Source organism: Zalophus californianus, chromosome 10, assembly GCF_009762305.2.
Source record: "Zalophus californianus isolate mZalCal1 chromosome 10, mZalCal1.pri.v2, whole genome shotgun sequence".
Classification (NCBI taxonomy): Eukaryota; Metazoa; Chordata; class Mammalia; order Carnivora; family Otariidae; genus Zalophus; species Zalophus californianus.
This window is the reverse complement of record NC_045604.1, coordinates 32,721,363-32,735,352: the sequence shown is the minus strand read 5'-3', so window position 1 is coordinate 32,735,352 and position 13,990 is coordinate 32,721,363. Positions and strand designations below refer to the sequence as shown.

The 13,990-nt window shown below is 36.8% G+C and overlaps 2 protein-coding genes across 2 annotated transcripts in view; both read left to right on the top strand.

Moving 5' to 3' along the window:
- Window positions 1-249: 249 nt before the first annotated feature.
- On the top strand, window positions 250-1,831 carry LOC118356035 (L-lactate dehydrogenase A chain-like). Its single transcript, XM_035722329.1, has one exon. It carries the CDS (start codon window positions 294-296, stop codon window positions 1,290-1,292), a length of 999 nt encoding a protein of 332 aa, XP_035578222.1. The 5' UTR covers window positions 250-293; the 3' UTR covers window positions 1,293-1,831.
- Window positions 1,832-3,742: 1,911 nt separating this feature from the next.
- Window positions 3,743-13,990, top strand: part of CRB1 (crumbs cell polarity complex component 1) — a 211,642-nt gene continuing 201,394 nt past the window's right edge. The window contains exon 1 of the mRNA XM_027612985.2: window positions 3,743-3,841. Coding sequence (XP_027468786.1) covers window positions 3,772-3,841 — 70 coding nt within the window. The 5' untranslated portion in view covers window positions 3,743-3,771. The remainder of the gene's footprint in view (window positions 3,842-13,990) is intronic.

Genomic DNA, 13,990 nt, shown 5'->3' with positions numbered 1-13,990 from the left:
ATATAATGACTCTTCTGTAGAGTCTTTCTTCAATGAGACAAAAAGCAAAGGTCATAAAATAAGTAAATGTGTGTAAGACAGTAAATTTTTAAATAAAAACTTAAAACTTTATAAAGAAAAACTACAGGAAATTTAAAGGACAATGAATCTATTGGGAGCAAATATTTTCCATACTTATATCTAAGAATCAAGATCTAACATTACAAAGAAATGCTATGGGATTCAACCTCGCGTGCCGCTGACGCCCGCCCGCCCGACGTGCACTCCCGATTCCTTTTGGTTCTACGTCCAAAATGGCAACTCTCAAAGATCAGCTGATTCAGAATCTTCTTAAGGAAGAACATACCCCCCAGAATAAGATCACAGTTGTTGGGGTTGGTGCTGTTGGCATGGCTTGTGCCATCAGTATCTTAATGAAGGACTTGGCAGATGAACTTGCTCTTGTTGATGTCATGGAAGACAAACTCAAGGGAGAGATGATGGATCTCCAGCACGGCAGCCTTTTCCTTAGAACACCAAAAATTGTCTCTGGCAAAGATTATAATGTGACTGCAAACTCCAAGCTGGTTATTATCACAGCTGGGGCACGTCAACAAGAGGGAGAAAGCCGTCTTAATTTGGTCCAGCGTAATGTGAACATTTTTAAGTTCATCATTCCTAATATCGTAAAATATAGCCCAAACTGCAAGTTGCTTGTTGTTTCCAATCCAGTGGATATCTTGACCTATGTGGCTTGGAAGATAAGTGGCTTTCCCAAAAACCGTGTTATTGGAAGTGGTTGCAATCTGGATTCAGCCCGGTTCTGTTACCTAACGGGGGAAAGACTGGGAGTTCACGCATTAAGCTGTCACGGGTGGGTCCTTGGGGAGCATGGAGACTCCAGTGTGCCTGTATGGAGTGGAGTGAACATTGCTGTTGTCTCTCTGAAGAATCTGCACCCTGACTTAGGCACTGATGCAGATAAGGAACAGTGGAAAGAGGTTCACGAACAGGAGGTTGACAGTGCCTATGAGGTGATCAAACTGAAAGGCTACACCTCCTGGGCCATTGGACTGTCTGTGGCAGATCTGGCCGAAAGTATAATGAAGAATCTTAGGCGGGTGCATCCAATTTCCACCATGATTAAGGGTCTCTATGGAATTAAAGATGATGTCTTCCTTAGTGTCCCGTGCATCTTGGGACAGAATGGAATTTCAGATGTTGTGAAGGTGACTCTGACTTCTGAGGAGGAGGCCCGTTTGAAGAAGAGTGCAGATACACTTTGGGGGATCCAAAAGGAGCTGCAGTTTTAAAGTTTTCTAATGTACCACTTCACTGTCTAGACTATAGCAGGATTTTAGTTGGAGGTTGTGTATATTGTCCTTATTATCTGATCTGTTACTCAAGTAATATTAAAATGGCCTAAGAAAAAAGTCAGTTTCCTAAAGTTCCAAATAGGAATGGTTCACCAAACCCTGCAGCTGTATCCTGGTACTGGATGATACCTGTCTTTGTAGCCCTAAATTGGTTAACGTAAGTTAGCCCCACCGTCTCAGAGGCTCCACTGCCAGAACTGAGGTTGCTCTGCACACCAGATGTGTGTTTACTGTGTGTTCTGTCACTTCGGGTTCCTTCCCCCAACACCCGACATGCCTAGTCCATCTTTTCCAGTCAGTCACATTCTGGGATCCAATGTATAAATTCAATATTGAGTGTATTGTGCATAACTGTCCTAAAGGATCTTACTTTGTGTACCATGTATGTCAGAATATAGTGTACATGGCCATATAATGTAAAAAGACAATGCAGCCAACTAAATGTCATACCAACTAAAATACCAAATAAATTTTGAACAGTGAAAAAAAAAAAAAAGAAATGCTATGACTATATAAGTAAAATGAGAAAAAGAGCTAACAGAAAAGTAAACAGGATATGAGTTGCAAATCACTGAAGAGAAAATACAAATGTCAAAAAGATGCTCAATCTTTCTAAATATGAAATACGCAAATTAAAAATCTTGTTTTATTATTAATTTCAAAAATCCATACAAAAGCAGAATAGTATGATGAACCTCTGCATGCCCAATAGTCAGCTTCAAAAATTATCAACAAATGGCCAATCTTGTTTCATATATTCATTCCCCTCTCCACTGAAATTTAGATATACCTTTTCCCCTTTGATTTTACTGAATGTTGAGGAAAGTATAGAGAAATAGGTTCCTTCACACATAGCTGAGAAGAGTTAAAATTTTGTGAAGTATCTATTAAACTAAAAAAATGAACACAATATAAAACCTCAAATTTCTGCTTTTCTGGCATTTGCCATAAAGAAATTCTTTTTTAAAAGATTTTATTTATTTAGGGGCACCTGGGTGGCTCAGTTGTTAAGCGTCTGCCTTCAGCTTAGGTCATGATCCCAGAGTCCTGGGATCCAGCCCCGCATCAGGCTCCCCGCTCAGCAGGAAACCTGCTTCTCCCTCTTCCACTCCCCCTGCTTGTGTTCCCTCTCTGTCTCTCTCTCTCTGTCAAATAAATAAATAAAATCTTAAAAAAAAAGATTTTATTTATTTGAGAGTGAGTGCTTTTGAGAGAGTGAGACGTGGATGGGACCCCAGGATCATGATCTGAGCCGAAGGCAGATGCTTAACCAAACTGAGCCACCCAGGCGTCCCTAGAGAAACTCTTTTAAAAAACTCTTCTGCCTTTGTACAAACAAGTATGTAAAATAATTCTTACTGAATTATTATTTGCATAAAGAAAGTTGGAAACAACACTGATGCCCAGAAAAAGGATAAATAAGCTATGGTATAACATATTTTAAAACAAATAAACTATGGTATGGTACATCCATACTATGGGATGCCATGTGGCATTAAAAAGTGTGAGCTATCAAAAAAAAAATGAAATCTTGCCATTTGCAATGACGTGGATGGAACTAGAAGATATTATGCTGAGCAAAATAAGTCAATCAGAGAAAGATAAGTATCATATGATCTCACTGATAAGAGGAATTTGAGAAACAAGACAGAGGATCATAGGGGAAGGGAGGAAAAAATGAAACAAGATGAAACCAGAGAGGGCGACAAACCGTCAGAGACTCTTAATCTCAGGAAACAAACTGAGGGTTGCTGGAGTGGAGGGGGGTGGGAGGGATGGGGTGGCTGGGTGATAGACATTGGGGAGGGTATGTGCTATGGTGAGCGCTGTGAATTGTGTAAGACTGATCACAGACCTGTACCCCTGAAACAAATAGTACATTATATGTTAATAAGAAAATTAAAAAAAGTGTGAACTAGATAGATTTTATGTGTCAAAATATCTGAGAAGTATTGTTGAGTGAGAAAAGCAAGCTGCATGATAACACACATAGTATGATATCATTATTTAAAAAAACATGAGAAGAAGAGTGATTTTTACATCTATCAACTATCATCTGTATATCTATCAAACTATGTTTTGGAATGGTATAAAGCAATCTTCACAAACAATAACAATGGAAGAAAACTATTAGAAAAGACCTAAGAGGGGGATGAATCCAGTCCAGCCTGAAAAAAATCTGTACCAGGTTTGAAAAATCACTCCATCCTCCCGTGTAAGATGCTTAGAAGCACAACTGCTTTTTGAATCTAAATCCCTGTGTTTTCCAGTGAAGCAGCTGTTAAGAGGCGCAGAGGCAGGGATGGCAGCCGGACACTCTGGGGCACCCGCTCCTTTCTGAGTCAGACAGGGGTCACGAGCAGACTTGGACCAGAACCACCAGCAACACATCAGAGTATGTCCTCTGAATAAGACCATGGCGCTTATGAAAATGAACTACTTTCTCATCTTCTACCTCAGTTTCTCACTGCTCACCTACATAAAAAGTAAGCTTTTCCCATTTATTGAACTTTTGGCACCTTTCCTGACTTAAATATTTCTAGCAAATAGCTGATAATGTTGCATGTTCTACAGAATACAACACTTAAAAAAAGATGTACAAAGAATTTGATATAAGCAAGTGTCCTGTGTTAAGTCAGTGGTACCGGCCAGTGTGAATAATATTCTGATTCTATGATTTCCAATAACTAGACATAGAAAATGTTCTTTTTTAATCCTTACAGTGGCAGTGAGCAGGGGGTTGAAACGGCCACATAGAAAAGAAGGTATTTTATTGTGTTTACACTTTTACAAAATAGATTTGGCACTTGATAATTGATATCCTTTAAAAGGAAGTTCATCATAAGCTATATTGCATTTTATTCCCAATACTATGTATTTATCTTCACTTTTAAAGAACTTTGTATTGCCACCTTTGCTCTCATAATCAAGCGGATAATCTCAATTTTCCCCAAAGGAAAATGGTTCAAAGCATCAGAGAGAAATGGGCTTCTTTTCTATTGTGTTTGCTTCTGTTTTATAAATGAAGATACTATATTCCACAAACTTCCCCAAATAAAAACAGAAGTAATGTTTCTAGGGTATCTTGTCAGATGTACCACAGTGTGGAAAATCAAGGAGACTGAATGGCCTCAGCTGTGTGTTTATGAAGGACAGTAGCTACTGAATACATTTAAAATGAAGACAGGCAGAGTGTGTGCTTGTCAAAGGGGCTATGTGATTTGTGTCTGTTGAATTTGAATATCAATAAAGCAAAGCATAGAGCAGTGGCCACTGAACAAAACAACTTGGCATTAATGCACAGTGTTGTATAATCTGGGTCACCTTCTGTAGCCAGTGCGATTGTTACTTGTACAGTTTACATCTGAGCATATATCAGAGGTTGGGTAAAGATAGGAGTAGATTCTATAGATAGGTAGCGCAAGGCAATTACAGAAAATCCAGGTCAACTTTAAATAAATGAACAGTAAAATTTTACCTGATTGCAATACACACACACACAAGGGATTTTGTTTTTTTGGTGATGTATTTGTTGAAAGGGGTTGTTATTTAAAGATTTTTTCTTTATTTATTTGACAGAGAGAGACACAGTGAGAGAGGGAACACAAGCAGGGGGAGTGGGAGAGGGAGAAGCAGGCCTCCTGCTGAGCAGGGAGCCCGATGTGGGGCTCGATCCCAGGACCCTGGGATCATGACCTGAGCCAAAGGCAGACGCTTAACAACTGAATCACCCAGGCGCCCCAAAAGGGCTGTTATTTAAATAGTTATTCATCCTCCTTGAAGCTTCAAGTGGCCCCTATGCAATAGGAAGTGAGGAAGGGAAGTGTTATGTTGAGATATACAGGTGGGGGAAGAAAGGAAGCAAAAGAAACGACACATGAAATGCAAAGTGAAGTGAGTTTACAGTACATTTTATAGCAAAGAACTTGTAATGTTAATGCAATATGTATTAAAATTCCTAGCATTTGCTGCAGTTAGCTTTTAAGGAGCTGAATATATCACCTCTAAAGCAAGCATCTCTTTTTCTAAGGGTCTTATAATTATGAACCTATAATTATATACAAATAATTCTGAGTGGGTGATTTTATTGCTACACTCTTAAGTACTTTGTAATTATTTGATTTATTCTCTAGCACACTATTTCTAGAGTTTAAAAAAATCTGAAGCTTCCCTTGAATTTTAAAGCAGGCCAACTTTTATTTGTGTTAACATATTTGCTGGCAAGACATGATGATATTGCCTTCCATGTTAAAACACTTACTTTAGATTTTTTTTTTTGTACCTGACTATAAAACTTTTACAACCTGGCCTTAGCCCTCTTTTCCACCCTTATCTTTTAGTACTCTTGAAAATGTTCCAGTCAAATGAATAAAATAATAGCTAGCTGTATAAGTGTTTAAAGGGTTAACATTATATATATGCTATATTCCATTTAATTCTTATAACAACTCTATAAATAGATACTATTATAATCATTGGCACTTTATAGAATGAGACCAAGACTCAGATTGCTATATCAGTATATCTCAGCCTTTGGTGCACCTCAGAGAGCTGAAATGTTCACTGGAGATTCAGTCTCTCAAGTACAGCCCCAGATATTCAGTATGCCTAGGTAGATCCTAGGAGCCTGTAATTGATCAAGCTCTCGATGTCAAATGCAGGTGATCACAAGTTCTGCATGACCCAATAAATCTTTCTTGAGAAGTTTATTGAGAACATGATGCTAGGAATCATTAAAATAGTAAAATATAAACATATCTCTCTCCTCAAAGGGATTATTTAGGAGAGCAAGTTGCAGGCATTATTCCCATTTAATATACTTGACCTACATATCAAGTAGAATTTGTCATTAATTCTGTTTTATAGCTAGAGAACCTGAGGCATGTACAAGTTCATTTACTTGCTCAAGGCCATACTGCTAGTCTACCGGTGGCGTGCCATTTATATTGTTTGTCCCATGTCCTACACTCTTTATTTCCTTCTGGATTAGCACATGGGACATGAAGAATATTAGAGCAGGGTTCAGGAAGTGATGTTCACTTCTGCTTCCTGAGCTTGTAGATACTCCCCTTTACCTGGAGTGGCAGTGAATTTGCTACTACTCTCCTAGTTGTTTTCTTCTATGTTCCACAATTTGCAAAACTGGTTCTCATATATGGAGTCAACTGAATTTTAATAATTCAGGAAGATCTATTATTTTTTGCTTTTGATGTATGAAGAGAGAATTTTATTGGAGTAAGACTTTCCTATAGTCCATTACTGGGGGCTGCTTTAAATAATAATAGCACCTTGTAATAACTCTCTATGCAACCTTAACATATGAATCTGTTGAGAAGGGGTTTAAAGAGACTATCACAATAAAGCAACCATGAAAAGTCATTTATGGCTATATTTCACTAGTCTTTTATATATTTGGAAGTAAATTGAATATTTTCTATGTAAATGCCACATTTAGACTAATTTAAAAGTCATTGTTTTAATTCATCTTCAAAGCATGGTCTTAGTATGTAAATAAAACATGGTTTCATGGAACTATTATTAAAGTTATTTAAATAACTTCAGTGACTTTGGGGTACTATCTAGTCTTCTAGAACCCTTCAGCAATTATTAAGTAACTGAATTCAAATAGAGTTATTTTAAAGAATATTTTCTTTTCAATCTGTTCAAGTATAAAGAATAGAATCTATAAAGAGATGGTCTGATTTATCCAATCTTAATGCCATTATCAAGAAAGATGAGTTTGCTCAATGAGTCACAGAAGGTTGATGTTATTCATTCGGGAGTAATCACCCATTCTCCTTTAAAATTCTACAAGTATGGAGACATTTAAAAGTTTGGTATTCACTGTGTTAGTTAATGTCCTTGCAACAGCAGGTTCTAAATTGCCTACATAATTATTAGAGAAAAAGATATACTTGCTTCTTCAAAAAATAATTATCTCATCAGCTTATAATAAAATAGTTTCTACTTCATGAAGGTTACTCACTATTCCCTAAATAATATAGCAGAATTAATTTAATTTAATTATTTTTATTTTTATTTTTATTTTTTTGCAGAATTAATTTTAGCTTTCTTTTTAAGATTTTAAAAAATTTTTTATCTGACAGAGAGAGAGAGAGAGAGAGCACAAGCAGGGGGGCGGCAGACAGAGGGAGAGGGAGACAGAGAAGCAGGCTCCCTGCTCAGCAGGGAGCCCAATGCGGGGCTCGATTCCAGGACCCGGGATCATGACCTGAGCCGAAGGATGGCGCCTAACCATCTGAGCCACTCAGGTGCCCCAGAATTAATTTTAGCTTCTATTATTTGATACTAATCTAAGATGAATCAGATTTTTCTGAAGAATTTCATTTTTTTATTTATTTTTTTTAAGAAAGGATGGAGGGGCTGAGGGAGAGGGAGACTCTTACGCAGGCTCCACGCCCAGGGTGGAGCCCCACACAGGGCTCAATCTCACAACCCTGAGATCATGGCCTGAGCCGAAATCAAGAGTCAGAGGCTTAACCAACTGAGCCACCCAGGTGCTCTGCATTCTTTTTTCATTTTTGGTGATTTTAAAAATTATCATTAATGGTATTAAAATATCATATTTTGAAATTCAAGTGGACAAGAAAAATCATTTTTTAGTTACCTTTTAAATGTTACCGCTGATTTCAAATAAATAAATAAAATCTTTTAAAAAAAAAAAAAAAGGCGGCGCCTGGGTGGCTTAGTCAGTTAAGCATCTGCCTTCAGCTCAAGTCATGATCCGAACATCCTGGGATGGAGCCCCGCATCAGGCTCCCTGCTCTGTGGGGAGCTTGCTTCTCCCTCTGCCTGCCGCTCCCCCTGCTTGTGCTCTTTCTCAAATAAATAGTATCTTTAAAAAAATGTTACTGCTGATTTATCAGGAAATCTGAGATGTCCAATTTTCTCCATTTAGAAAATGAAAATTAAACCTCTTTCCCATTCACACCATCTCTGTTCGTTCTAGGTTCAGCTTTGTGATCTATACTTACATTGCACTCTGTATTTATCTTCTGTGATATCAAAATTTGGAATTATTATTTTTGTGTTGATTCATTTATTTTTTACCTATAAGATTATACTACATTGACTCTAAGGAACATGGGTGTTTTGCTAACTTATGTATCCTTAAACCAGTGGGAGGCAACTGTGTAACTCAGGGTAGTCACTCATGGAACAATTACTAAATAAATAAATGAGGAAATTTTTATAGTATTTGCTATAAGAATTGAATATCTTCCCTTTTCATGAAATTTTTGCATGATTTTTAAAATTCTTACATTAACTTTTTTATAATAGACTTAATTATTTTAGAATAATTTTAAGTTCACAGAAATACTGAGAAGTCCTCTCTATCCCACACCCAGTTTCCCCTATTCTTAACATCTTACATCTGTACGGTTGATTTGTAGCAATTAATGAACCAATATTGATACATTATTAACTAAAGTCCACGGTTCATTCAGATTTCTTTAGATTTTACCAAATATCTTTTTTCTATTCCAGTGTCCCATCCAGGATACCATGTTACGTTTAGTTGTCCTGTATCCTCAGGTTCCTCCTGGCAGTGACACTTCTTCAGGATTTCTTGTTTTTGATGACCTTGACAATTGGGAGTACTGATTAGGTATTTTATAGGATCCTGCAGTATTGGAATTTATTTGATGTTCTTCTCATGGTAAGACTGGAGTTATTGGTCATTGAGAGGAAGACCACAGAGATGAAGTATCATTCCCATTACATCCTATCAAGGATACATACGATCAACATGATCTGACTATTGATGTTGACCTCAAGTCACCTGGGAGGTGGCATTTGTCTGTAAGCTACTCTTAGAAAGGAAGTCACTATGCCCATCCCACACCTAGTAAGTGGGGATTTATGTCCCCCCACTCTTGGAGGGCGGAATATCTACATAAATTATTTGGGATTCTTCTGCATGAGAGATTTGATTCTTCTTGTCCATTTATTAATTTATTCAAGTATTTATTGATATCAGCATGGACTCATGGTTATTTATTTTATACTCTGGGCTGTAGTCTAATACTACTTTATTTTGTTACTCAAATTGTTCCAGCTTTGGCCACTCAGTTCTTTCAGTTGGCTCCTGTCCTCTTTTAACTTACCCCCTGTCAATGTGAGGTGCTTTTTTTTTTTCCTTTGAAAACTACCTTACTTCTGGCTCTACAAGATGTTCCAGACTTATCTTGTATATTTCCTGCCCTAGCCCTAGCCTAAGCCCTCATTCCAACAGGTCCTGGTTCCCCTGTACTAAAGAATGGCAAACTAAACCAAGATCTAAATGTAAGGTATGCTTGTTGCCACTGGGGTGTCATTTGTTTTAGGCCACCTTAGTTGACAGAGCATAGAAATAGATGTGTGTATGTTAATATGTGTATATATATATATGTACATCAGTACATATTAAGCTAGATATGAGTTAATACTAATACCTCTAACTTTATTATCACATGGGTTGGATTGTTCTAGCTTCCTCCCCTGCTTACCTGTAAATGCCCACTCTAACAGTGAGAAATTTGGTTTCTACCCTCTGCCATCCATTTATTTATTTAAATTCAGTAAATAAAGTTTTAAAAGTACATAAAATATATAACAGCATCAAATTCTTCACCCATAATTCTGAAGAAATAACTTTATGAGTGTGGGTATAGCACATATGTGCATTTCCTTTTGTCTTTAATCTTAACACTCTGCCTGTTTCTAATGCTACTTAAGTCAGTACCTTTTCCCTCACCCCCTTCTGTGTGATTGTCTCATGCATTTATAATACAGTTAGATTGTTGTGTCACAGTCAACATTCCTTCCTGGAATCCCCTGACTTTCGAAATGATTTTTAAAATTTGCATACAATAAGGTTCTCCCATTGTGCCCTAAAGTTCTGTAGGTTTTGACAATATGATATATTGCAGTATTATACAGAATAGATTTACTACATTAAAAGTTACCTGTGCTTTACTTTTTTTGACCCTCCTTTCCTTCCCCAACCCCCAGGCAACCCCTGATCATTTTATTGCCTGTAGAATTTTGTCTTTTACAGGATGTCATATGATTGGAATCGTAAAATCAGACTAGCTTCTTTCAAGTTGCAATATTCGTTTTTAGGTCCTCCATGTCTTTTTGTGACTTGACTCATTTCTTTTAATCACTGAATAATATTCTGTTGTATAGAGGTACCAGTTTTATTCATTTACCTATTGAAAGTTATCTTGGTTTCTTCTAGTTTTTGGCTGTGGTATCAGTTTCCTTAGGCAACTGTGACAAAGTACCATAAACTGGGTGGCTTAAACAACAGACCTTTATTCTCCCATAGTTCTGGAGGCTAGAAGTCTGAAATCAAGGTGTCAGCAGAGCCATGCTCCCTCTAAGACTCTTGTATAATATACTTGCCTCTTCCTAGCGTTTCGTGGTGGTCTTCAGTCCTTGGCATTCCTTGGCTTGCAGATGCATCACTTCAATCTTTAATTACCTGGTGTTCTCCTACTGTCTGTCTTTTCTTCTTTTTACAAAGACATCAGTCATAAAAAAAAGATATCAGTCCTATCAGATTAGGACCCATCCTACTAACATCACCTTAACTTGATTGCATCTACAAAGACCTTGTTTACAAATAAAGTCATAACCACAAGTTCTAGGAGTTAGGTTTTCAACGTATCTTCTTGCAAGGGGGCACCTGGGTGGCTCAGTTGGTTAAGCATCTGCCTTCAGCTCAGGTCATGATCCCAGGGTCCTGGGACTGAGTCCCCCACTGGGCTCCCTGCTCAGCAGAGTCTGCTTCTCCCTCTCCCTCTACCCCTCCCCCCCTGCTTATGCGCACACACACACACACACACACACACACATACACACACACACTCTTTCTCTAAAATAAATAAAATCTTTTTAAAAAATGTATCTTCTTGGGAGATACAATTCAGCCTATAATATCTACCCTGAATATAACTCTGACATATGATGAAACTGCTAGATTAATACCTCTTTTATTGGGTAAAATTAAGTTCATATGCAAATTGAATTATAAAAAGATTTTTAAAACATGGTAAGTGGTCAACACAGCGTGCTCATATTTTGCTCCTATTTTTCATCTTTCTTTACACTATCCCCACCTTTTACATGTTCAACCTTCTGGCTTGAATTGAGTGCTCAGAAATTTTCTCCTTTATATATTTGCCCTATGAAATTAAGTTAGCGTCTGATTAATATTGAGAGTTGCCACTAGAATTGGGTATAAATGTGTTTCCATATTTTCTTGGGACAAATAGCTTAGCTCTTTACCTAAATAAATGTTCACTACTTTAAGCTGCTTTTCTTTCAGAAATTGTGTTTGTTACCTGGGGCACCAAAAGATTACTGTGTCTTCATTATCAATCTAAAACACTGATTATAAATTACTATGCGTTATTTGTTGTGTTTATTAATATGACTTTCTTTATTTTCCTCTTATGTTTTTGCCATAACAGTGAAATTAGAGAAGGAAAGTAATTCAGTCATCTAGCACTAGATCCTATTCGTTGATGTTGTTAATATTTTTTAATCAATCTTCTAGAGTTTCTTTCCCAATTTAATAAAAAGCAGTGATTTTTCCAAAGTTTTACAGCAATATGTTAGGTAGGTTGTCATATTCGCTAGCTTTTCCTTTGTTCTCAGCAAAGTTCTATTAAATGGAAAATTCAAGCCAATAACAACACTAAAGGACACAGAATGAGAGAAGACACTGTGGCAGGAACAGGAAGGACTATTTAGAGCTGAATGGTTTTGGCTGCAACTGAAGTTTCTTGGTTCTAGAGGGAAATCAAGGTAAGATTAGTTGTCCCTAGTCTCAAGATTGAATAAAAAACATTGATTAATTATCCTATCACTTCATTTATTCCACAAATATCTACTAAGTCCATATGGCTGATACTGTTCTAGGCTCTGAGGATGCAGTAGTCAAAAAAAGAGACCATAATCCTTGCTATTGTAAAGTTTATATTTTAATGGGGTGAGAGAGACAAAAACCAAGTAAATAAACACAATATGTAATTGTGAGCTGGCAACAGTGCTTTGGAGAAAAGCAAAGGATGAGAGAGAGGTGAGATGTGAGGATATCTGGGTGAATAATATTTTGGCAAAGAAAATAGCAAGTACAAAGGTCCTGAGGCAGGAATGTGCCCATAGTGTTTGAGATATTGCAAGGTGTTAACATAGCTGGAGGAGATTAAGCAAAATAAAGCAAAGTCATAGGAGAGGTGTCAGTTATATGTATCTATTCTTACAGTCATCCTACACAGTAGCTATTATGAAGCCAATTAAGACACCTAAGGCCAAGATAGCTTATGTAAAATATTTAAAACACAGTTTAAATATTAAGTATATTTTAGGTGATAAAATTAACATTTAAACTCAGGTCTGTCAGGTTCTAAGCCTCATACTAGCTCACAAAAGCCAAAGGGTAAACATTCAGGAATTTTGCATGTCTGTTACTAAACCACTCTAGTTTGCAATGGTGAAAGAATTGCATCACAGAAATTTTGGCAAACACAACAAATCAGGAGGCTTTTTTAAAAATTATTATTCCTAGATCACTAAGTATCTATTTCACCTTTAAAACTTTTCCAAATTAAAAATGTTTACAGTTTCAACTGCTATCCAACTCTTGTGACTAATTTCTGCAGAGGCAGGAATTGCTCATCTGTAACCTAGATTACTCTCACTGTAGTCTTTTTGGTTCTTTACATAATTGTCCTGATAATTCCTAATGAATAGTTCTTTTCTCTAAATTCAAAATTCTTTGACCCTTTAAAATAAGCCTACTTTAGGCAAATTAGTGAGAGCAGGCGGCTAATGAGGTTGCGTTTATGGTTCAATCTCAGGACATTTCAGTCTGCTTCACGCAGAGACCAAGTCTATTCAACAAGTAATGGTCTGTCCAGTCAGTGTCAGATTTGTAGTTCTGAGCACAAGGAGAGAGAATGAAAACAACTCTTAGAAAACTGAGTTTTCAACTATTGGAAAAATCAACTGCAAGTTAGCAGCAAGAGGTAGATGAATTATTGTGATTTCTTATCTTTCTATAATTTTAGTTATCTTTCCTTCTAAATGTAGTTGAAGAACAATTACTTATATTTTTAAATATGTAGCATCAGTTTTTAAATACATAGTCAGGACATTCAGATTCAGGCCCTGGTCCATCATTATTTCGTTGCCTGTCCTTAAATGCATCATTTAAGCTCACAGGTCTCTAATTTTCCTCACTTGTAAAATGAGGGGGTTAGATTATATAATTACCAAGTTTCCTTTGAGATCTACATTTTATGATTCCATGATTATTTTAAATGATTGAATCGTAAGTAAAGGGTATTTTTAGAAATCTCACCCTGTATGAACTACCTTTCACTAGGTTATGTTGCAGCAACAAACAAACTCAATATTTGAATGGTTTAAAAGAACTAAGGTTTATATTGTGTTTCCACAGTACAGTTTGACTACAACTCTACTTTGTGTCTTTTTCATTTGGGGACATAAGTGGAAGGGACGGTCCCTTTCCAGAAAATGGTGTTTTTATGGCAGAGGGAAAAGAGGAATGGTAGAACCATGTAAAGGCTCTTAAATCTTTAGCTCATATGTGACTTACA